This window comes from Pleurodeles waltl, chromosome 2_2, assembly GCF_031143425.1.
Source record: "Pleurodeles waltl isolate 20211129_DDA chromosome 2_2, aPleWal1.hap1.20221129, whole genome shotgun sequence".
Taxonomy (NCBI): domain Eukaryota; kingdom Metazoa; phylum Chordata; class Amphibia; order Caudata; family Salamandridae; genus Pleurodeles; species Pleurodeles waltl.
In genome coordinates, this window is record NC_090439.1 from 111548258 (window position 1) to 111568992 (window position 20735).

General features: G+C 41.9%; 1 protein-coding gene across 4 annotated transcripts in view; it reads right to left on the reverse strand.

Moving 5' to 3' along the window:
• PHLPP1 (PH domain and leucine rich repeat protein phosphatase 1) overlaps positions 1–20735 on the reverse strand; it is a 604801-nt gene that overhangs the window by 214834 nt on the left and 369232 nt on the right. For all 4 annotated transcript variants that reach the window (XM_069219488.1, XM_069219487.1, XM_069219486.1 and 1 more), the window contains exon 6: positions 9160–9390. In XM_069219488.1, the coding sequence (XP_069075589.1) occupies positions 9160–9390 (231 nt within the window). The remainder of the gene's footprint in view (positions 1–9159; positions 9391–20735) is intronic.

The following is a 20735-nucleotide window of genomic DNA, read 5'->3' on the forward strand; positions in this document are numbered from 1 at the left end:
GTCTTTAAAAATAAGTGGAAGAAAAATACAACTTCTCTGACCACCCGCACACACAGTTTGCACTCTCAGGTAACACAAAGTGGATTTCTACTTTTGCTTACAAAAAGTAACTTGTTTACACCTGCGGCTCTGAGACACTCACTTGGAGTATGTCGGTTACCATTCAGACTATCCTGATGCATACGGTCAGCTTGTGTGGAACAATTTACTTACCCATTAGTGTAGTTCCTCTGGCACTTAGTTTACAAGGTTTACTTTTGACCCTGTTTCTTTTATAACCCTAACAATTTTGAGTCCCCAATGACTATTGAGAAGGGACCATAAAGAGCGATTACAGCCAATAACACAAACCACTATGCTACAACGGAAGGGTGAACTGGTAGTTCAAATATTAAGTGCTATGGATTAATCAGGGTGAGCCTCACCTGAAATGGGCAGGAAAAATTATATCTTCAAACATGCTCTGAAAAAAACGTAAAAAATATTCCTGAGAGAGCTATACTACAGAACACACCTCTTAACTCAAGATCATAGGGATTTTGGTCAGCACTTTCATCCAGCAGTTCCCAACCTGTGGTCCGCAGCCCCCCCCCCACCCAGGGGTCCGAGATTCATTCCCAGAGAGTAGGCTGGCCTGGTCGACAGGAAGGCACTTCTCTAGTTGGGGCCTCCGAAAGAAATACATGCCTGAATTTAAAGGTATTACTTTCTTTGTGCAGCAGTTTTAAAAGCACTGCAAAGCTCCTTGTAGATCCAGCAGCTTTCCAGCAAAAATAAAAGTGTCAAGATAACTCTGGTGATTAATGTAACTGCTGGAGAGAGGTGGATGTTTTGTCTAGTGGCAGTTTTGACTCATTTGAGGTAGCACAGATGATTAATATGCCTGCTGCAAAGAACTTGTATAATGCAAAGAACAGTATGTTTATGTGCATAGAACCGTGGGTTACTGGTTTTGTCACAGATTCTTTTGTGAATGTTCAGTTCATAAGTTAAAATCGTAATCTAGCACAGTGAGCTATGAACTGACATCAAAGAACTGCATGCAAATTGCATGGAACAAATTAGAGTTATGTTTATTTTCCCCAGTCTTTCATTTTCCTTATGGTGCTAGCGTGGATATATATTCCTAGTATTAAAGCCGACACTAACCACTGTGTTATGTTTTGAATCATGAGTTTGTGCTTCTCTTGACCAAGCACTCCTAGAAAATGCTTATCAGAGTGGATGACATGTGAACCCTACAATTTGTAGACCCCTGTAAAGTGCTCTGACACCCTACACTGGTATGAGAGATGCTTTAAAACAAATGAATTACATGTGACAGAGAGGCTATGGAGCGATGAGAGGCCCTTATGGTTTTACTTCACTTCCCCACCAGACATTTATGTGAAAAAGCTTTCTCAGATCTTATGTACCTAAAAAATAAAAACCGAAATCGCTTGTGAAATGTATAATCTGACCTAAGGATTCAGCATTCCTGAATACTCAACATTAAAGCGTCAATGTCATTAAAATGTTTTGGGTTATTTTGCATATTTTTTCAATATACAATATTTATATCTTTAGTAATTTGGATATTTGTTTGGTCTGTACTTGTTTGTGTATTTGTTTTTTTGCAGATTACTGTTTTAATGTTTGAAATTTAAATCGTAGAAACTGCTTGGGGGACCCTGACTTCCAGCAGTGATTCAGTGGCAGACCTCAGGTGTCAAAAGGTTGGGAACCACTGGTTTAATCAATTATTGAACTTTGAAATACACTCAATATAAAGTTTCAAAAACGTTTTTGCTCCTCCTTAAGGGTATTGCAATTTTTTTTAATGAGTTCTCTGCCTTCAAAGGCCAATGACCAGGTTTTAAATTTGTTTTTCTCAACTGGGAGCACAACTAATTGAGGTCAGTTAACAATTAAGTGCATTCTGAATATTTCGCTCCCATCACTTAACTTCAGAGATGTGAATGCTACAGTTGTACCAATGGGTACTGGGCCCGAGCATTGTGTTCACAGAGGGGAGTGGTGTCTTGCATCATTTTCTAGCATTTTAAGTGCACACAGGGTAGGCCAGTGCACATGAGGCCTGAAACTGCAGCTTTCATTGCATACAGCCATCTCCTGAATGCGTCCGATCCCCTGCTTAGCGCTTCCAAAATTGGGTGCATTCAGGATTCCCAGGCTCACGGATCTCTGCCTCTGCGGAATTCCACTGAGTTTTTAATCAACTCTGCGGAATTCCGTGGAGTAGAACTCCGCCCAGGCCTAATATTTTGGAGGTTAAACCACATTGGTCAGAGTACTTAATATTAATCACCACACGAGGAAGCAGATCAGTTAGGGTTTTTGCAAGGACCTCATCTCCAAGATTTTAACAGAAGAAATTGATCAATTGGAGTCACCTTGAGGTAGTACCTTGGTTGTGAGTAATGACTTAAGGACTACTGTGGATCTCTTACAAATATTTGCCATTGAGTCCCAAATTCTCTGACTTCACTGAACATCTATCATCTTCTATAAAGACTGCACTGAAAACTAGCTGTCAAGGAGCCCTTCCTTACATTCTCAATTGCATTTTGCAATTGTTAGCTCTATTCCTACCCTTGTTACCTCTGCTTCCAGTACATCTAGATGTACCCTTATGAATAACAGTGGGTTTTATACAAAACTATAAAATTACTTATTAACCTTACTCACTGATAAGCATAGCTGCTTCAAATAATTTAGAAACATATTTGTCATTTAAGGTCCGCATTTGAATCAGCCCAGTAAATGTGATATTTATTGCACCTGATAAAATTTGACTCTGCCTAATCAGAATTTACTGGGTGCAATAAATACCATCCTATTATGACATTTTGAGGAATAACATGCAGATGTTGGTCTTCACTTCACCAAAATACATGTTCTGGTAAATATCAGGATTTTCCACCGCCTGCCCCAGATAAATCTTGGTAGGTGTGACCTGGAGATATTGATCACAAAACCCATAATTGCAATATGTGTGGTAACCACAGTTAGTGCACATAAAACAAATTAACCAGGCCACTAGAACTGAGGGCCTTAGAGTTTACTGAATTACTGTGAGAGTCTATGTTCAAACTCTTCCCGTCTCCTCAAGCTTCCTCACCCTTTCCAGGACGTCCAATTATACCACCTACTGATGTTTGTTGTTTAATGTGTAATCTTCTCTTGAGCCCCTTTTCAGTCTCCAAAGTATACGTTCATTGGGCTTAGTAATACTCCTCAATCATTCACCACCCTGTCTTGAAAATTCTGCAGATATCATTTTAAAGTACTTGGCCATCCTCCAAAGGACCCCAATTGAGACATTACATGATCCTCTGGGCAAGTGTAAGGAAATGTCTTTTTGTATGGTCACCCACAAAGCTCTGGACTGATGCTGCTACATTTTCGACTGAGGGCACTCAGGCCTTCTAACCAGACCTCAGTGCCTGTGCCCTGACCTTAAAATTGTGTATGTTTGATTTGCATCTACCCAAAGCGAATTACTTTTAAGCCCCTAGTATATGGTACCCAAAGGCAGTTTCAAACTGTTAACTTTACCATTTAAGACAAATACAAAGCCCAATCCTCCTTTTTGAATATCTATATGCAAGTCACTCTCTAACATAGACCTTTCCAGCCCTTAGGCATGGTGCTGTGTATTAGAAAGTGGAACATGTACTTTTACATACTCCAACAGTAAAAACTCGCAGTTGTCTTTTTTTAATGTGGATAAGGCTAGTAGCCCCATTGGTGAGTGCAGAGTTACAGGTCGAAACTTCAGCCCTACTAACTCCTGACTGGCACAACTAAAGTTAGAAGTGCGAGTAACAAACAACTAGTTACATTAATCCAGACTTCATGCTCAAGCTGAAATTAACATGCAACTGTACGCAACTTTTTGTAAGTTGCCACTTTGCTGCCCAAAGTCTCCTGTGCCCGTTTATGATTGCAAACAGGGTATGCAACAGAGACCGCTTTCTGCCCTCCTGGTGAGACATGTAAACAACCCCCAGGAAAGGACAAAATAGAAGCCTGGGTGAGGGGAGAGATGCCACCTCTCCCTGGCGGGAAGCCACATGGGAGTTGGCCCAAAAGGTGAGCTTTGAAGGGAAAGCCGCCTTTGAAAGGCAAATAGCAAACACTTGGGAAAGGGGCTGCTCAACTGTTTAGTCAGACAGGCTGGCACAAGAGAGAGTGGAAGCAAATCGTCAAACCGAGATTTGGGTAGGGCTATGGAGCTCTGTTCATCTAGAGAGGGGTTCTGCCATGCTGGGAGTAAGCAGAAAGGAGTCTTCTTAGATAGCTAGACAACATATTTCATGCAAAGTAGTCACCCGGAGACAGGGAAACCTAGTAGCCAGTTGGTTAGTGACCACGACCTCCCCAAAGGACATTTTCTGGGCATAAAAAGGGCATTCCTAACAACCAGAACTCAGATCATGTCAGACTGGAGAACAAGACTGGGCGAAGAGAGGCTAAACCAACATGGACTGCACCTGTTGGCTAGCAAAGTAAAGGACTGTGCCTCCTGTTTCCTGCCTGTCGAGAAGTCAACTCCTGAGCCCAGCCGAAGGAAGAGACTTCAAAGGTCAGTTGGCTGACTTCCTATTTGCAGCATACGGACACAACAGCTCAAGAAGCCTGCTGTGGCGAGTTGATAGTCCAGATTCACAGATAGAAGCTCCTCACTCCCATATAGCCCAAGGGACCCGGACAGACACTCAGAAGTTGCCCCCATGTCTGCTGGACCAGGGAGTGTCATTGGAGTGCAGCTAGGTTGCCCAGAATGTAAGTTACCACAAAAAAATGACAACCATTGAAACTGCTTAATCGGGTGACTGAACTTCTGCCAGACTCCAAAGGACTTTGAGGACTTTGACCCCTGTAGTCAGGAATGCCTCATCAAGACCATGGACTGAGAAGCCGCCCCAGGACAACCCTGGTGAACCGCATGGCATTCTCAGCATCATTGAGCGTCTTCAGCATCCTGTGTCCCTTGCATCAAGGCCACTCCATAGAAGTCACTGGCAAGGAGCCACTGACTCTGGAACTCTTGATGAGGTAACTGCTTTTGTCGATCTTGCCGGTCCCACTGACTGGCTCCCTGACTGAGTTGGTCGCCTAACGTACCCATTAGTAACCATGTTGATACATACCCAAGTTTTTCTTAAAAATGTTGAATTTGCAAATGCTTGCTTGCAGTTAAGCAACAAGCTGTGATTTACTATACCTTGTAAATTCTGTTTTGTCAAAACCCTCCTTTTGGTGTCTAAAAATATATAAAAATGTACTATTTTTATAAATTGGCATCAGATACCTTGAGTATCTTTCAATTAACAATAACTTATGAAATACGTCTTATTTCAAAGGGTTGTGAACTTTGCATTATTCTGTACTGTACTTGCCGCCATTGGTTAGGGCATCTGTACACTTAATTGTATCTAAGCTATCACCCTTTTGACTACTCTGCTGTTACAGGATCATTACCTCAAGCGCACAAGTAAGCAATGTACAAATGAAAATGAAAATTAAGTTTAAAACTAGCATATTACTGTTCAAGAGGTTGAGACTGTTATTGCTGCAAGTGCTGGCAGCAAGGCACCAGGCCTGGATGGGATCCCCATGAATTTATTTAGATGTGTTTCTAACATATGGGGTTCCCTGCTTATGAATTTATTTAACAACTACCTGTGTGATAGGATTCCCAAATCTTGATCCCTCTCTATAATCGTCCCAATTTTCAAAAAAGGAGATAGGGGATCACTTAAATGCTAGAGGCCTATGTCCTTGGTTGACAGCTCTGTTTAAAATATTAGGGAGGGTTATTTTTACCCACTTGCAAATAATGGGCTACAGAGAATAAAATACTATCCCCCTGTCAGTATGGCTTTCGTCCAGTGCTAGATACAGTAGAGCAGTGCTTGAATGTACATCTCATAATAAGTAAATATACAGTTGTCAAGCGCTGCCCACTGTAACTGGCTTTCATGGACTTGTCAACCGCTTTTGATAGTGTGAACAGAAGCAAGCTATGGCTGATGTTAATTAATTTAGGACTGGATGTCGCCCTAGTTAACTTTCTGCATGGCCACCATGAAAACCCAGGTGCCAGGGTGCCATATGATTTAGATATGAACACAGATTTTGGTAACTCTCATATCATGAATTTTGTGCCTGGCAGGAAAACAGTATCGTTTTGGAAGTCGGTGACAATTCACTTAGCGCTGTCGGGAATTTTCATTACCTAGGTTTGGATTAAGTCCAGGTAAACATTGCCCAGCAGAAACTCGGAAGATCAGTGGCTTCCCTTTTAAATTTAGTTTACAAAGAAGGCAGGTCCACATCTTCTCCTTTTATTAAGTTTACAAAATGAAATGCATTCCTGCAGCTGTATATGGTGTATAGGGGTACCAACATTCTACAGCTGTACAGATAGAAGAAAATAGAATTTGTAGACTGCTGTTGAACCTTTTGCCCATGAGCACAAATTTCATCTTCTGTTCTAAGTATATCTCAGACAAGATAAGACTGGTGCCACTCTTGCTCTGGGTGAGCATGTGGTGCAACAAAAGAGGCAAATTTTAGGAGGGAAATAATAACGGATCGTATGAATATAGACAAAGAGCCTACCATTCCCTTGCTGAAATATAAAGGTTAATCCCTGGCTATTATTGGTCTCTCCAATTTGTTCAGCAACCCTGGTTCAATTATTAAATCCAATAAAAGGGTGGTGCAGCTGAGGTTTGGCGAGCACATTGCTCTCCAGAGGGTTCAGGACAACATTTGTAAACTGACTATTCACCATTTGTATTCTATTCTAGCAGTTGTCGTCACGCCTCTCGACCTTACCCTAGAGCTAACAAGCTGGGAGAGATCGCTGCTCTTCAGATTTAAGGTAGGGACTTTGAGGCGCTCAGAATGTTTTAATGATGGGAATAAATTGTGAGGTGGCTTGTTGCCACCTTGTCCTTGTAAGGGTAGAGCAGAACAATCTTTGTCGCTTTTTTTTTTTTTGTGGTTTTATTATCGCAGGTTCTTTCAGTTTTGCCTGAAACCCTTATTAAGAAGGTTAGCCACTCAAAAGTTCCAGAGGCCTTAGTTTTCCTACAGATGCTAAATAGCCATGATATCTGCTTTAGAGTGTGTGGTTTTCTGAAGCAGGCTATCCACAGCAGAAAATATATGGAGGGCAGTCAGCTGAACAGATATGAGATTGGATCGGTCAGCCCCATATTACTTTTATTCAGTTTCATGTGAAGGATTTTTATTTTTAAGGTTTTAAATAATAATGAACTGTGTTTGTTAAGATGTATCATTGTATTGTTTGTCTGCTTTTAGGATCAAATAAAGATTATTTGAATTGGAATCTAGCTTATACGTTTTGAAATGTGAACAAGGAAAATGTGTAACTTTGTCAAAAGGGTAAGTTGTTTTTCAAACCACTTGAGGCAAGGAAGGGACAATCGGGGCACAACCCCAAAGCATGTAAAAAGTGTAACATAATCAAGACTTGCACTGTATAGTGAAGAGCAGCGTCAGAAAATCATGGTTCTAAGTCAGCTTGTGTGCAAAACCTAGGGAAAGAGTGGAAGCCGCAACAGTGGCTAATGAAATATAGGTGGTGAGGAAGAAGTGAAGGGAGGTAGGACAGACAGGTAGGAGTGTCACAAGGACCCAAAGATCGCTTATTTTGATCAGCAAGAAAGGAAAGAAAAAGCCTTAAATGTTAAAGATAAGGGCGAGGAGAAGGACGAGGGGGGCCAAGCACAACACAAAAGGTGGGGGAAGCACGTTTTGGCAAAACCAATATGTCTGGCATTGACTGCCAGCCCCTTGGCTTTGCCAATGCTTGTTTTGTCATAACTTTAGTACAAAACAATATAAAATGGCCACCCATTCCGCATATCCATGCATAAAGGGCATATATTTTATTATTATTATACATTTTTATAATTATTATTATGCACGCAATGTGTCCACCTGACAAACGAGCAACCTGGCAGCAGTGTTGGAGGACATTCCAGAACCTCCCCAATATTTCTTTTTTTTTTTTTTTTTTTTTTTTTAAGGCTGAGAGCAAAAATATTTTTTCGTCTACAAAAGCAAATATTGCCATAGTAGTGCCTGCCACTGAAGGAAACTACTTTGTGTATTGATGTGCACAGTGAAGTTAGAGACTGGCAGAAAGGACTGACGCATTGTCCACCTTGCTGTATATTGTAGGGGGGGAAATGTCAATGACAAACAACAGACCTATGGAAATAGTGGGCTAGATTAAAGTCCAGGTAAGAATATGATATACATAATTTTAGTAAAATCAAAATGTCTCGCCTAATTCCAAATAAAAAAAAGCAAAGAAATGTGGGAGACTGGCCTTTGAGTATCACAAAAATAAAAAATCAAGGATACCATGTATTGGACTGTGCAGAGGCACTAGACAACTGAAACACTCAAATGATAGGTTCAATGTAAATGGGCCAGCAATTAAATTGAAAATAACACAGAAACTTCCTCATTTTGCAGACACTCAATGTTGAGAAAAGTTAAAAGCGAGGTCTAGCCTAGCCTTCTGGTGGCAGTTTTTCATGCATGTTACAAATATCAAACTATGTGATCTGTCTTTCAATTCTTGGACTGCGTCTGCATCACACCAAGACAACATAGTAACAGGTAGCAAGCTTCAGTGTTTGCGACCTGTTCTCAACCGGAATCAGCACAAGAACTTGGCATGGTGGTTATTCTTTTACGCATGGGATGAATTCAAAGATTGTTTTTGCCACTCCTGCTTATTTCAAGGCGCATATTTGCTTCCAGAATCCCCAACGTGGTATAAAAAAAATAACCATTAGGTTGTTAATGTGTGAATCAGGTTACTGAACGCTCAGCCTATTGTGAAAAATATACTGCACTGAGAAGACATAGAAAAAGAATTCTCAATAAACCACTACGGATTACCATATTCAAGCTACGGCAGCATAATTTCTGGAGTTATTTAAACATGATGCATGTTTAGAAATATAGGATAAAAATTATTTCAGTCGCTAAACACGGTGAGAACTCTACCATCATTTTTTTTTTTTTACCCAGCAATGTCACTAAATATGCCTCCCATGATAACAGTAAAGCTAAGGTGAAAGGGCTTGAGAGATACAAGTGTACCTTAAATCCACATGTTTTATGTGTGGCATTCTTCTCAAGGTGTGGAACTGGAGCGTGTCCACAGAGTTCCCAGCCATGCAAAGTTTGTCCATGGAAGTCAGCTTCTCCAGCACCACTGGGATGTCCGTGAACTCGTTGAATGAGAGGCCCAAGTAATTGAGCTGATGCATAGTCTCAAGTTCTTCCGGAAGCGTTTCTAGGCAATTTCCATCTAGCAAAAATGTCTGCAAACTGCAGGAAAAAAGCGGTGGGGAATACAAAAGGAACACATTAGTTGTGGATAGCAATCTCCCAAGCCAACGGCTACAGTGAAACAAACAACGACACACAAGGTTCACAGGATGGAAATGGGCATCACAATTACTAACTATGGCATCTTGAGTGTGAAGAAATATGTAATATTTTGCACAACATTACAACAAGCCTTAGTACATTGTGTGGCACAGAGTCCATTTACTTCCCAAGTCGTGGAGACAAAAACATTCCACCAAACTGTGTCTGCCTAGGGAGAAAACCAACCAACCTACTGTTTTAAGCAAAGGACTTTCAATGATTCATTTCAAACTACAGCCTACAACGAGGCGGCGATTATGGTATGCTCAGCCATCACATTAGTCAAAGCTGATGCCATCAACCGTGCAGCAGTGCGAAATGACCCAGTTTTTGCAAACATAATCTCATGCATTATTAAGAATAGATCTGCAGCAATTTAATGTACATGTCTTGCATTAAAAGTGCCCTTAGAAAAGTGCCTTAACTCAAGCTGCGGTTGTGGGATGCATTTAGAAAGCTCCAGTATCATCCAAGCGGAAGGGCAATGCGCTTATGGTTTTTTTTTAATAGACCAACCTCACTGTTTAGCATCCTGGTATGAGATGTAGTCACAAACTACAGGGAAAAGACGGAGGAGGAAGTGTGGGGGTTGAGTGTGTGTGTTTCAAAGATGACCAGTAAATGTATCTCAAAGTAAGACAGAAGCATACTCTCTAGCAAACCTGCTCCCACCTCAAAGGCCTAACACATGGCACATTAATGCAGGAGAGTCAACCTCACTAAACCAAACAACGGCATCGGCATTAAGTGTTAGACAGACGCACTTAAATAACAGAGGTTCCAAGCGGAATCATACAGCTTGGCGACTCAAATAATGAAAACAGCTTTTGGTGATGATGAATGTTTTCGTTTTGCTTGAAACATAACCCTCCCCAACACACACACTGCTCTATAGCAGCATCCTGTGTCTGTCCTTAGATGACAGCCCTCGCTCCCTCAGACAAATGGGATAAATCAATGCATTCTTAAACATTAGATGGGACACCAAGGGGCAGACTTCATTCACAGTGTTACGTATTGCAGGCGTTGGTTCCTGTTCCAAATGAAAAACAACCTGGATAAACTTTTGGGAAGTGATGCATCTTTTGCAGGAACAGGGGTGCAAAGATATACCAGGACACTGGAAGAATTCCTATCAGAAAGTCACAGAGACTTTAACCTCTGGCTTCCACCTCCTCGAGCCCTGCCCCCTGCTGTAGTTCAGAAATTAAAGTAAACGAAAAAGGCATCCACGCAAATGTTTCTAGGTTAATTGACAAATAATGATGTTACTGTAATTCGGGACGCAAAGAAAAGAAATCAGTTATAGGGGGACAGGAAAAGGTTGTTGGAACCTCTGATAATCCCCAATTATTTTGGTCTCTACCCTAAACTGGGCACTGAACCGTAAAAGTGCACAAAGTTACAGAAACAAACAAGCATTGGCAAAGCAAATAGGCCTCGCCTATGCAAAACCTATTGGCTTTTCCAATGTGTGTTAGCCATGTAGTTTGCCAGCGTGGCTCCTGTTCAGCATGGCTAAAGGTTAGTCGCAAAGATGACAGTGGGATGTCAGAGTGGAATGGAGAAGAGTGGAGAAGCACAGAGTGTTGTGTATTCGAGTGGCATTGTACGGAGTCGCATGGAGTGGCATACACTGTAGTAGCATAGAGGAGAGTGGACTGGTGTAGAGTGTTGTAGAGTATAGTGGCATATAGTGCAGAGGCGAAAAAATGCAGCAGAGTGGAGTGGCGCAGAGTAGAATCAAGTGGCGTAGAGTAACAGAGTGATGCAGAGTATAGTGCAATAGAGCGCAGTGGTGTAGAGTGGAGTAGTGCAGAGTACAGTGGCGTAGAATGGAGTTGTGCAGAATAGAGTGGTGTAGAGTTTGCTGACAGAGTGCAATGTTGCAAAGTAGTGTGTCAAAGTGCAGTGGTGTAAAGTGGCATAGAGAGCAGTGATGTAGAGTAGAGTGCAGTGGTATAGAGTGCCATGACAGAGTGCAGGTTTGTAGAGTGCACTGGCATATGCCTATGCCACTGCACTCTACGTCAATGCAGAGTTGCGTACAGTGGCATAGAGTAGACTGATTCAGAGTACAGTAAAGTGGTGTGGAGTGGTACAGATTAGAGTGCAGTTTTGTGGAGTGGCACAGAGTATAATGATGTGGTGTAGACTGCAGTGGTGCAGAGTACATGAGAGGTGTACAGTGGATTGTCGTAGAGTGCAGGGGCATAGAGTTGAGTGGTACAGAGTAAAGTGCATTGCCGTAGAGTGTTTTGGCACAGAGTGCAGTGGCAGTGGTGTGGAATTCCTGTAGCCTGACTCCCAGGAAATATAGTTTGGGGTCAAGGACAATAGGTTTTCATTTTTATTTTGTCCTTGGGACACATAGGCCCAACCCTCTGCAGCACAAAACCTTTGGCTGCCAGTTTACAGTATGACATTATGTATCAGGGAAGGGTACTGTCTGCAGTTGAGGAAATATTGGTGTTCATATGTTAATGCTTTTCAAACTTGCATTTATGGTTCATTAATGTAAATCCTTTATTATTAGGGTGAGGGCTCCAAGGAAATGCTTTAAGCTCGGACTACAGTGTTGACAGTGATCCCAGCATAAAAATGTGTACACGTCTGCAAACAATAGGGGGCTAAGTATAATGCTCCTAGAATGCTCTTCGATGAGATGTAAATATTTGCAGATGCTTGAAAGCAAGTCTGAGGAGTCTTTGCTCTCAAATTAAATATTCACAATAAAATGCAACTAGGAAAAAATGTTTTGCTAAACTACTATGACATTTTAGGAACCATTTCTCTGAAACATCATCTAGTAAAATGTGTGGATGCATGCCACTATTCCCAAAAATATCCTTGATGGAAAAATCAGTCCAAACAGAGTCAACAAGATTAGGAGAAACATGAAAATAAGTAATCATTCGAAAAGCCAATAGGTCTGACATTGGTGGTCAGCCTTTTGGTTTTGGCAACACGTGTCTCTTTGCAAAATGCTTTTGTGGGACTGCCAAGCCCTCATGATTACAACTAACACTGGCAAAATGCAATGATAGTTTTTGGCCTCATAATGCACACATTACCACAGTAGACCCTGGCACTGAACAAAACTACTTTGTGTGGCGATATTCTCCTTGTGAAAGAGCAGAATGCGGTCACTCACAGTGAAGCCAGTCTACAGACAGAGAAAGAAGAAGTTTTAATAAAATCAAAAGCCCTTGGGTAACTCAAGACTTAAATGGGACCAAAGTCTTTAATAAAGTCATGAAAGTACACCCATGGTAACCATCCTTGCATTAGTGCAGATTTACAGCTTTCATGTATTCACAATATATGTACAGAGGTAGGAGAGGAAATCACAGTCCTAGAAAATATCTGTGAAATGCATTTTAGCATGAGCAAGTGTGCACGCGTAGATTTGCTTGTACAAAAATCTGCTGAGCATTTAAAAGTTAAGTTTCACTCAAACCACTACCCCCCCACCCCTCCCCACCCACCCAACCCCCAACGTAGAAGTTTTAGTTTTACTTCTACCATTGTCAGGAGTAAACTTCCAACCTTTCTCAGTATGGGAGAAATTTAGATGGACAACCATGAGCACAAGATCTTTAATACTACAAGTTCAGAAGAAGAGGCAGGAAACCATACACTACTTAATGATCATGAACTGCAAAAGAAAATCGCAACGAGCAGCTCACAGGTCCTCTGACATGCTACTCTGACATGTCAAAGTAGAGTGCAACATAACATGACAGCATGTGCTGGGAAGGGTTTCCTCACGTGTAAAACTAGATATTTACAATTTTATTCATAACAAAGAGGGTTCAAATCATTACATGGCAGGTGAGCCAAATAGAGACCGGACTAGTTCAAAGAAAGAATAGTCAAGGTTTTGCCAAAGTAAAAAAAAAAAAAAAGAAAAATGTCAGTGACATATTAAACAGCCATATAACTGATTGCATGATGGCACTGATCACAAACTGACGAATTACTCATTAAGGAGATTTTTATCTGTTCTAGAAGGCACATTCTTGGGAAAAGAACTTGGATCTGAACGTTAATCTTGTTGCTCTTTCTAAGAATTTTGTTCAAAGTAAATTAAAAACAACCGTTTTTTTCCTCCTCCAAGCAACAAACACACACAAGTCTACCTTGCAATATAAGCACTCTGTAGTCAACCTATTGAAAGCCATTTGTCTTGCGACCATTGCTTTTAACTCTACTCAGCAGAAGTGGAAGGAAGATTTAGTCCAAGTTCTCTTTAGATCCAAGGTTTTTGCAAATCTGATTTGGGAAACATTAATCTAAGATATCTGGGCCTTCCTAATACTGTCCCCCGAATCACTATGTGAATTTCTGAAATACAACTTCCTGTCAAGACATAATCGATTGTAAAGCGTACATGGTTGCCTTAAGCCTAAATTTCACAGTCTTTATGAAATTAAAAGTTGGGATATAGTACAATTCCAGGAAACCTGGCTGTTGGAAATGACCTGCTGCTTCTTCAAGACATCTAGATTCCTCACCGTCTGACTAGTCCCTAGACATCAGATTGAATCCAGAAACTTTTCAGTAGTACTTCGGCACACCTTCAGGTGGCTCTGTGCTGCTCCACACAGACAAGGTTCCGCTCCGGAAACGTCATCTAAGGCCCATACAGATGCCAATCCTGTACACATAAAATAGTTGCTTTCGAGGCTCTTTGAGCCCCTAGACACAGAGCCCCTAGAGAGAGAATTGGTTGTGAGTAGTGTGCATAGTCCTAGACATGGGATTTTATTTTTACTAATGGATAGAGTCCAGTCAAAGAACGGAGAGGATGAGTGAGGAATCTGCAGCTAGATAGTCTCTTCCAGTCTACCAGAAGGAACATTACAGAAGGTATGTAACTGGTTTTCTGACAGAGACTTCTAGTTGCAGATTCTTCACTTTCTAAATAGAAAGCAAAGCAGTCACTACTGGAGGTGGTCTGCGAACAGACTCAAACCAGAATGATTTGCAGCGCCGAGCCGGCAAAATGCCCTCCTCAGCAGACCTATCTGTCCAAAAAATTGTGCTTCATGAACGTTTGAAGGGACATCCACGTAGCAGCCTGGCATTTGTCTAAGACAGGGACTCAACGTGCTAATGCAGTGGTAGCAGCTTTGGCTCTGGCAGAATGAGCATGCAGTCCTTCAAGAGGATTCTTTTGGCCACTGTACACCAGATCTTAATGCAGAGCACGATCCAGCAGGAGCTTTGCCTATTTTCGCACTAGCAAAACACCACAAAGGGCAGATCCTCCACCTAGCGTGCTTTGGTACGATCTATGTTGAAGCTCAGCGTTCTCTTGGGGTCCACATAATGAAGTCTCTCTTCCTCCTCAGAGGAGTCAACAAGTTTGACTGGGAGGAAGGTGGTATATGGTGGACTGATACAGAGCCTGAAGCTCACTGACAACCTTGCTGAGGTAATGGCAATAAAGAACGCAGTCTTGATAGTAAGAAGCCGTAAAGGGAAGCTGTAAAGCAATTCGAAAGGAGCAACATCAAGTAAGAATCAGATTGAGAAAGGAATGGTAGATCATAGCCCCTGAGAACAATCTGCAGGATCCATCTGTCCAAAGGTATTGCCTGCCAGCTCAGGTAGTATCGGTGGCTTCCACCTGGTGGCTGTGATTATTTAAGGGACAGCTAAAGAGATTAGGCAGGTGGGGCTGAGCGGGAGGGGGGGGGGGGGCAGCCTAGGCGGCACAGTGAACTTTGCCACAGGGGTGGTGGGCACCATGGCCTTGAGCGCAAAACTGCTAGGTGTCCTGTGGATGCTGGCGGTAGGGGGCACTGGGGCCTATTCAACAAAAGGAGCAGTGGAACTGCTGCGGGTGGCAGGATGAAGGCAGAGAGGCCCAAATAGTGTGCAGTAGCCATGCTCTCCTTAAAGTGCTTCAAAGTGGAATCAGCCTTGTCCCTAACAGGCGAGTCCTATCGAAGGGCATGTCCATCAGGGAGGACTGGACAGTGCCGGAGACCCCAGGTGATTGCAGTCATACATGGTGGTAAATGGCAACAGCAGTGCCAACAGCTCATCCGATGGAATATGAGGTGTCCAAGCCACAATGAATCGTGAACTTGGCCACATTACAGCCACCTTGAATCCCCTGAGCAAGAACAACCTAAAGGTCTTAGGATACAAAAGGGATAACTTGTGCCACTGAATCCCAAGGGGCATGGGGATTCCCGACTCAACAAGCAGCTGGTGCTAATGTATCTGAGGACCAGTCTGGTGGATGAAAACATGCTTGCCAAATGTTTCTATGCATTTAGATTCTGTCAGGGGGAGTTGTAGGGAAGGTATTAAGATCTGAATGACTAGTGGAAGCCTGTACCACCAGGCTGTCAGACGAAGGGTGCTGTGAAAGAAACGCAGGACAGCTTGGAGCATTGCAATGGAGCCTAGCAATCTGTCGACTGACAGGGAGGGGCAGAGCAAGAGTTGGCTCACGTCCCAAATAAGTTATCAGTCAGTGCCTCTTTAGATGGGAACAGAAGATGCCTGTCATGTTTTCAGGGCTTCCCTCAAGACATTGGTCTTATTCTCCATGGTGGGGAGCTGGAGGTCAAGGACTTCAGCCTCCGTACACATCACCATAGTGTATGAAGTATATTCCTCTGTGGCAGATCCATAGGGTGAGAGGAGACACGTTTCAGGGCCACTAGACTATTAGCATTCTGTAGGTCCTCATACTAATTATCAACCTAGTTGGGTTGAGGAAACTCATCATGCAGGGTTACTCATTGCCCAAGTCTGTTCCAAAAAAGGGAATGTAAAGTATATTGTTTTCCTTGTAGCGGCAAATCAAGGGGGGGTAGGTGGGAGAGGCACCTTGGTTGGAATCTGGCACAACTTCAATCAAGGCTGGACCAGAGTCAACCTTGCACCGGAGAACAATGGACCTCCTCCTCTGGCATCAATGAAGTCAGCATCAGCAACAAAGAGCCCTTGGTCGGTGTAGGCCATCAAAATGGCAATTTGTTCTGTATCCTGGACAATTAAAGTGGTGACAAGTTGTAATCTTTTTCCTGTGATGAATATATTTAATTTGGTAAGAATTAAAAATTCCAACACTTATTTACATATTGTCCAAACAAAGTTTTAATTAGCTGAGATATTAGCTGGATGGAATTTAACAGCATGGACAATGGCCAACTTACCTTCAGCCGAGGAAGAGTAGTCAAGAAACTGCCTTTCGTGCTTCATCTGCTGTTTGTACAACTCAAACCTCAGCCAAAAGTCAAACGAATCAAGAATGTACTTAAAGAAACACATATGTGCATTCTAAATGGCCACTTTAGAAATAAAACTCTTGCTCAGCACCTGTTCATTTTAAGGAACACTTAATGGCAGTTATACTGTACAGCTATTGATCACGAGGAGTTCCCCAGTTGTAAGGACTTTCAGGAACTCCAATGCCATGAAATCAATCATTTCCTTTAATGTCCATCTATTCTGCAAACATAATAAGCAAATTAAATCATTAGTCAAGGAAAATAAGACAAAGTCGTCTTGGGCTGCATAGGACTGATCTTGGGGAGCAGAAATCATTGATGATGGGAAATATAAATTTTTAGTTCTATTGAATTCACTATTAAAACATATTTCTGTTAATTGTAAAATCGAGAAAAGCATAAAAGGGGACCATCCAGGACAACACAAAAGCCGTTATCCAACATCTGATGCCCTGCTTCTGAGCATCATGAGGGAGGGAGGAGACATCCAGTTCATCACAAAGGTACCCATCTGGCACACCTCTGAGAATAATCGGGAAGGATACAAGACGAAAGTAAAACACATAAGGGCGCTCTAAAAACCATGGCATGTGCTCCCATGCAGCGCTAAACAAACAATGACATTAGACAACACAACAAGTAGTTTCAACATGACAGCAGTGGATGGCTACTTGATAGCTAATCAAACCCAATGCTGCATGGGAGGGACAAACCCAGAAAACAGAGGACAGCCAATAGTAACAAACATTTGCAATGCAATGGGTCTCGCATTTCCTTGAGTTAGAGTCATAAGCGTTGTAAATTCTTAACTGGACTTTTCTTGCCACTTAAATTGAAAATGAAAAGTAAAACAGTTGGCATAAGCAAGCCGATTCAAGTCGCCATGGCCATGAGCGCGAAGGAGAGACACAAAAAAACAAGCATTTGCAATGCAATGGGCCTCGCAGTTGCTCGACTTAGAGCTATTAGCGTTGTAAAGTCCTAACCGGACTTTTATTGCTGCATAAATTGAAAATGAAAAGTAATAGTTTTACATAAGCAAGCCGATTTAAAGCACCACGTCACGAGCATGAAGGAATACACAAAAAGAAACAGAAGTTCGCTTGCCGTCAAATGTGCAATTATCCATGTAACAGGGTCGATGTCATTCAAAGTGCTCGACTACTGCCCAGCGAGATCACTTAAAGACAAAAAAGTAGTCCAAGAGCCATAAAAACATAGATCCTCATATGTTTTCAGTAGTTGGTCTGTGCGCTAGAGGAGGGCTAAATACCGGAAAGACATGACATAAGCATTCCTTTCACAAATGAAAGAAAGCAATTTTTAAAAGGCAAGCCCACAAACCAACTAAACTAACGGGCGTGCAGTGGTTGTGCTTAAAAGCACAGAGAGATTACAGCAGGCGAGAACACTTGCGTGCTCGACCCTAACAAGAAGTTTGCTCGCAGTCAAACGTATTGGCAATCGTCCATTTATCAATGTAACACCAGCTGTCTGCAAGGCGGTAGCAAAACAGCTCCAAGGAGGGACAAGCTTAAAGCATTTACCAATGATTACAAAGGATTTCTGAAAGGCAAGCCCACGAATGAGACCAAGTGATGGGTGGTGCTGTGGGCGTGGTTAAAAGCCCACAATACTTACAACAGGTCAAAGCGCTTGCATGCTCAACCTAAAAAGCAGGGAACTGAGATTGACCAGAAAAACATCTTTCTATGAGCTAGGGTTTATCTGTGGATTATTTTATACAATGCTGTCAGCAACAGACAACTGAAGTTGTTTGTGTAGAGATGGCACAAAAGACATTGAACATGAGACCTACCCTTACAGGCTCATGTCATAACTGGATAGTCTGGCAAAAATGTTCATCTGCTTTCTTCTCATAAACCCTAGCGATTGGTCAAATCTCTTTATCCATAGACACTCGCTGTATTCCTGCCTATGGACCTCATGTCTGCATTTCACATTGTGTGTCATCTTTTTTGCTATCTTTAACATGCGTAAATGTCTTTTGTATTCCTTAAAAGCATTTAATTTAATTGATTGAAATGGGCACATGTACGATTTAACTTCAGCACTCACAAGAAATTCCAATTTTTAAGAGACTAAAACAAGGGTGCACACATGCACCTTTGTTACTTCCACTATTTTACCCTCATCTATCACCTGTATTTTAGAAAGTAAGATCCTCACTTCCCCTTGAAAAGATGAAGCATTTGTTTGCATATTAACTGCACTAAGTAAAGCTCCTGAAAATCAAACCGATTGTAACTTATCCTTGGTAAGAAACCACAGGGTAGCTGTGTAAAGAAATCAGTTAGATTTATCTGACTACTTAAAGGAATGCCTCTTTAGGTAGTTTCAGAAAGTTTTGCAAGCGGAGCATGTGAATATTTAACCACAATTATGGAGGCCTAGCGCATGCATGAGAGCTTTTAACTTCAAAGTGGCCCCATTCATTTTGTAATGGTTGCCCCATTATTACTATTGAGGACACACTCAAGTACAGTAAATTAGAGAGCATGTGCTGGAAATCAGTTTTGTTTCTAGCACAGTGTTTCCAAGCTAGTCCCCAGGTTTGGAATTAGGCTAAAGCTATTTTAATACTGCAGGTGATATGCCATTAAAATTCAAAGTGAAAATGAGCAATAACTCCGAAGCATGAATTCTTGGTTTATATTTTTGCCCGAGACTACAAAGACAGGATCCCTTGGTATTGTTGGTCATATTTAATTAAATAGTTGGTTTCAGAAGGAAAATGTTACTTACCCAGTAAGCATCTGTTTGTGGCATGTAAGTCTGCAGATTTACATGCCATGCATACTTGTGCCATCTAGTGTTGGATCTAGAAATTTGCAAGTTGTTTTTGTTTGAAAAGTCTTTCGAGCCACGAGGTATAGTGACTCCCCCTCTTGCTGGTAATGCGTATGGGCATCGACCCCATCGTTAGAGAGTTTTTGTGCAGGCGATGTAGGAATGGAGAGATGTATAATATAACATGAATAAAAAACGCCCATGCATGTTATGTGCAGCAAAGACTACTACAACCATAGGTGACTGAGGAAGTGGGTGGGCACATGTGAATCTACAGCATTACATGTCACAAACCGATGCTTACTGGGTAAGTAACATTTTCCGTCTGATGGCATGTGTGGCTGCACATACACATGCTCTGCACAGACTGTAAAGCAATACCTCCCTAAAAGTGGTGGCTAACCTGTGGGTGTTGTAGCATTTTCAAAGAGTATGTAGCAGTGCCTGGCCTACATTAGCTTGTTGATGTGCAAAGACATCCACTGCAATGTTTAGTGAAAGTATGTGGTGCAGCCCATGCTGCTGCTTTGCATTTGCCAACTATGGGAATGTTACCTAAAAAAGACAGATGCACCCTTTTTTACTGAGTTAAGGGTGCTCTCAGTGGAATAGGTAGTGGCCTTTTAGCTTCTGCATAGCAGGTTTGGATGCATTTTACAATCCATCTGCTATCGTAGCTTTAGTAACAGGGTTGCCTTTATGTGGTGGGGAAATAGCAGTAAAAAGTTGTTTGGACTTCCTAAATGTTTTGGTCCTATCAGTATAGAACATCAGTGCTCTTTTAACATTTAATGTGTGTAGAGCTCTTTCAGCAACCGAGTCTGGTTGAGGAAAGAAGACTGGCGATTCAATCCTTAGATTAATATGAAAATAAGATAGAACTTGTGGTAAACATTTTGGGTAGGTACGAAGAAGCAACTTATCCTTATCTATTTGGAAAAAAGTTCTTGTAAAGTTAATGTCTGGAGCTCACTAACATGTCTGAGGGAGGTTATGGCAACTAAAAAGGTCAATTTCCATAATATGAATTGGAAAGGACATGAGTGAAGTGGCTCAAACGGTGGACCTATAAGTTCAGTGAGGACCACATTAAAGTTCCAAGAAGGCACTGGTGGCAGCCTTGGTGGTATTACTTGGAGCCCTTCCATAAATGCCTTAATGACAGGAATTTTGAAG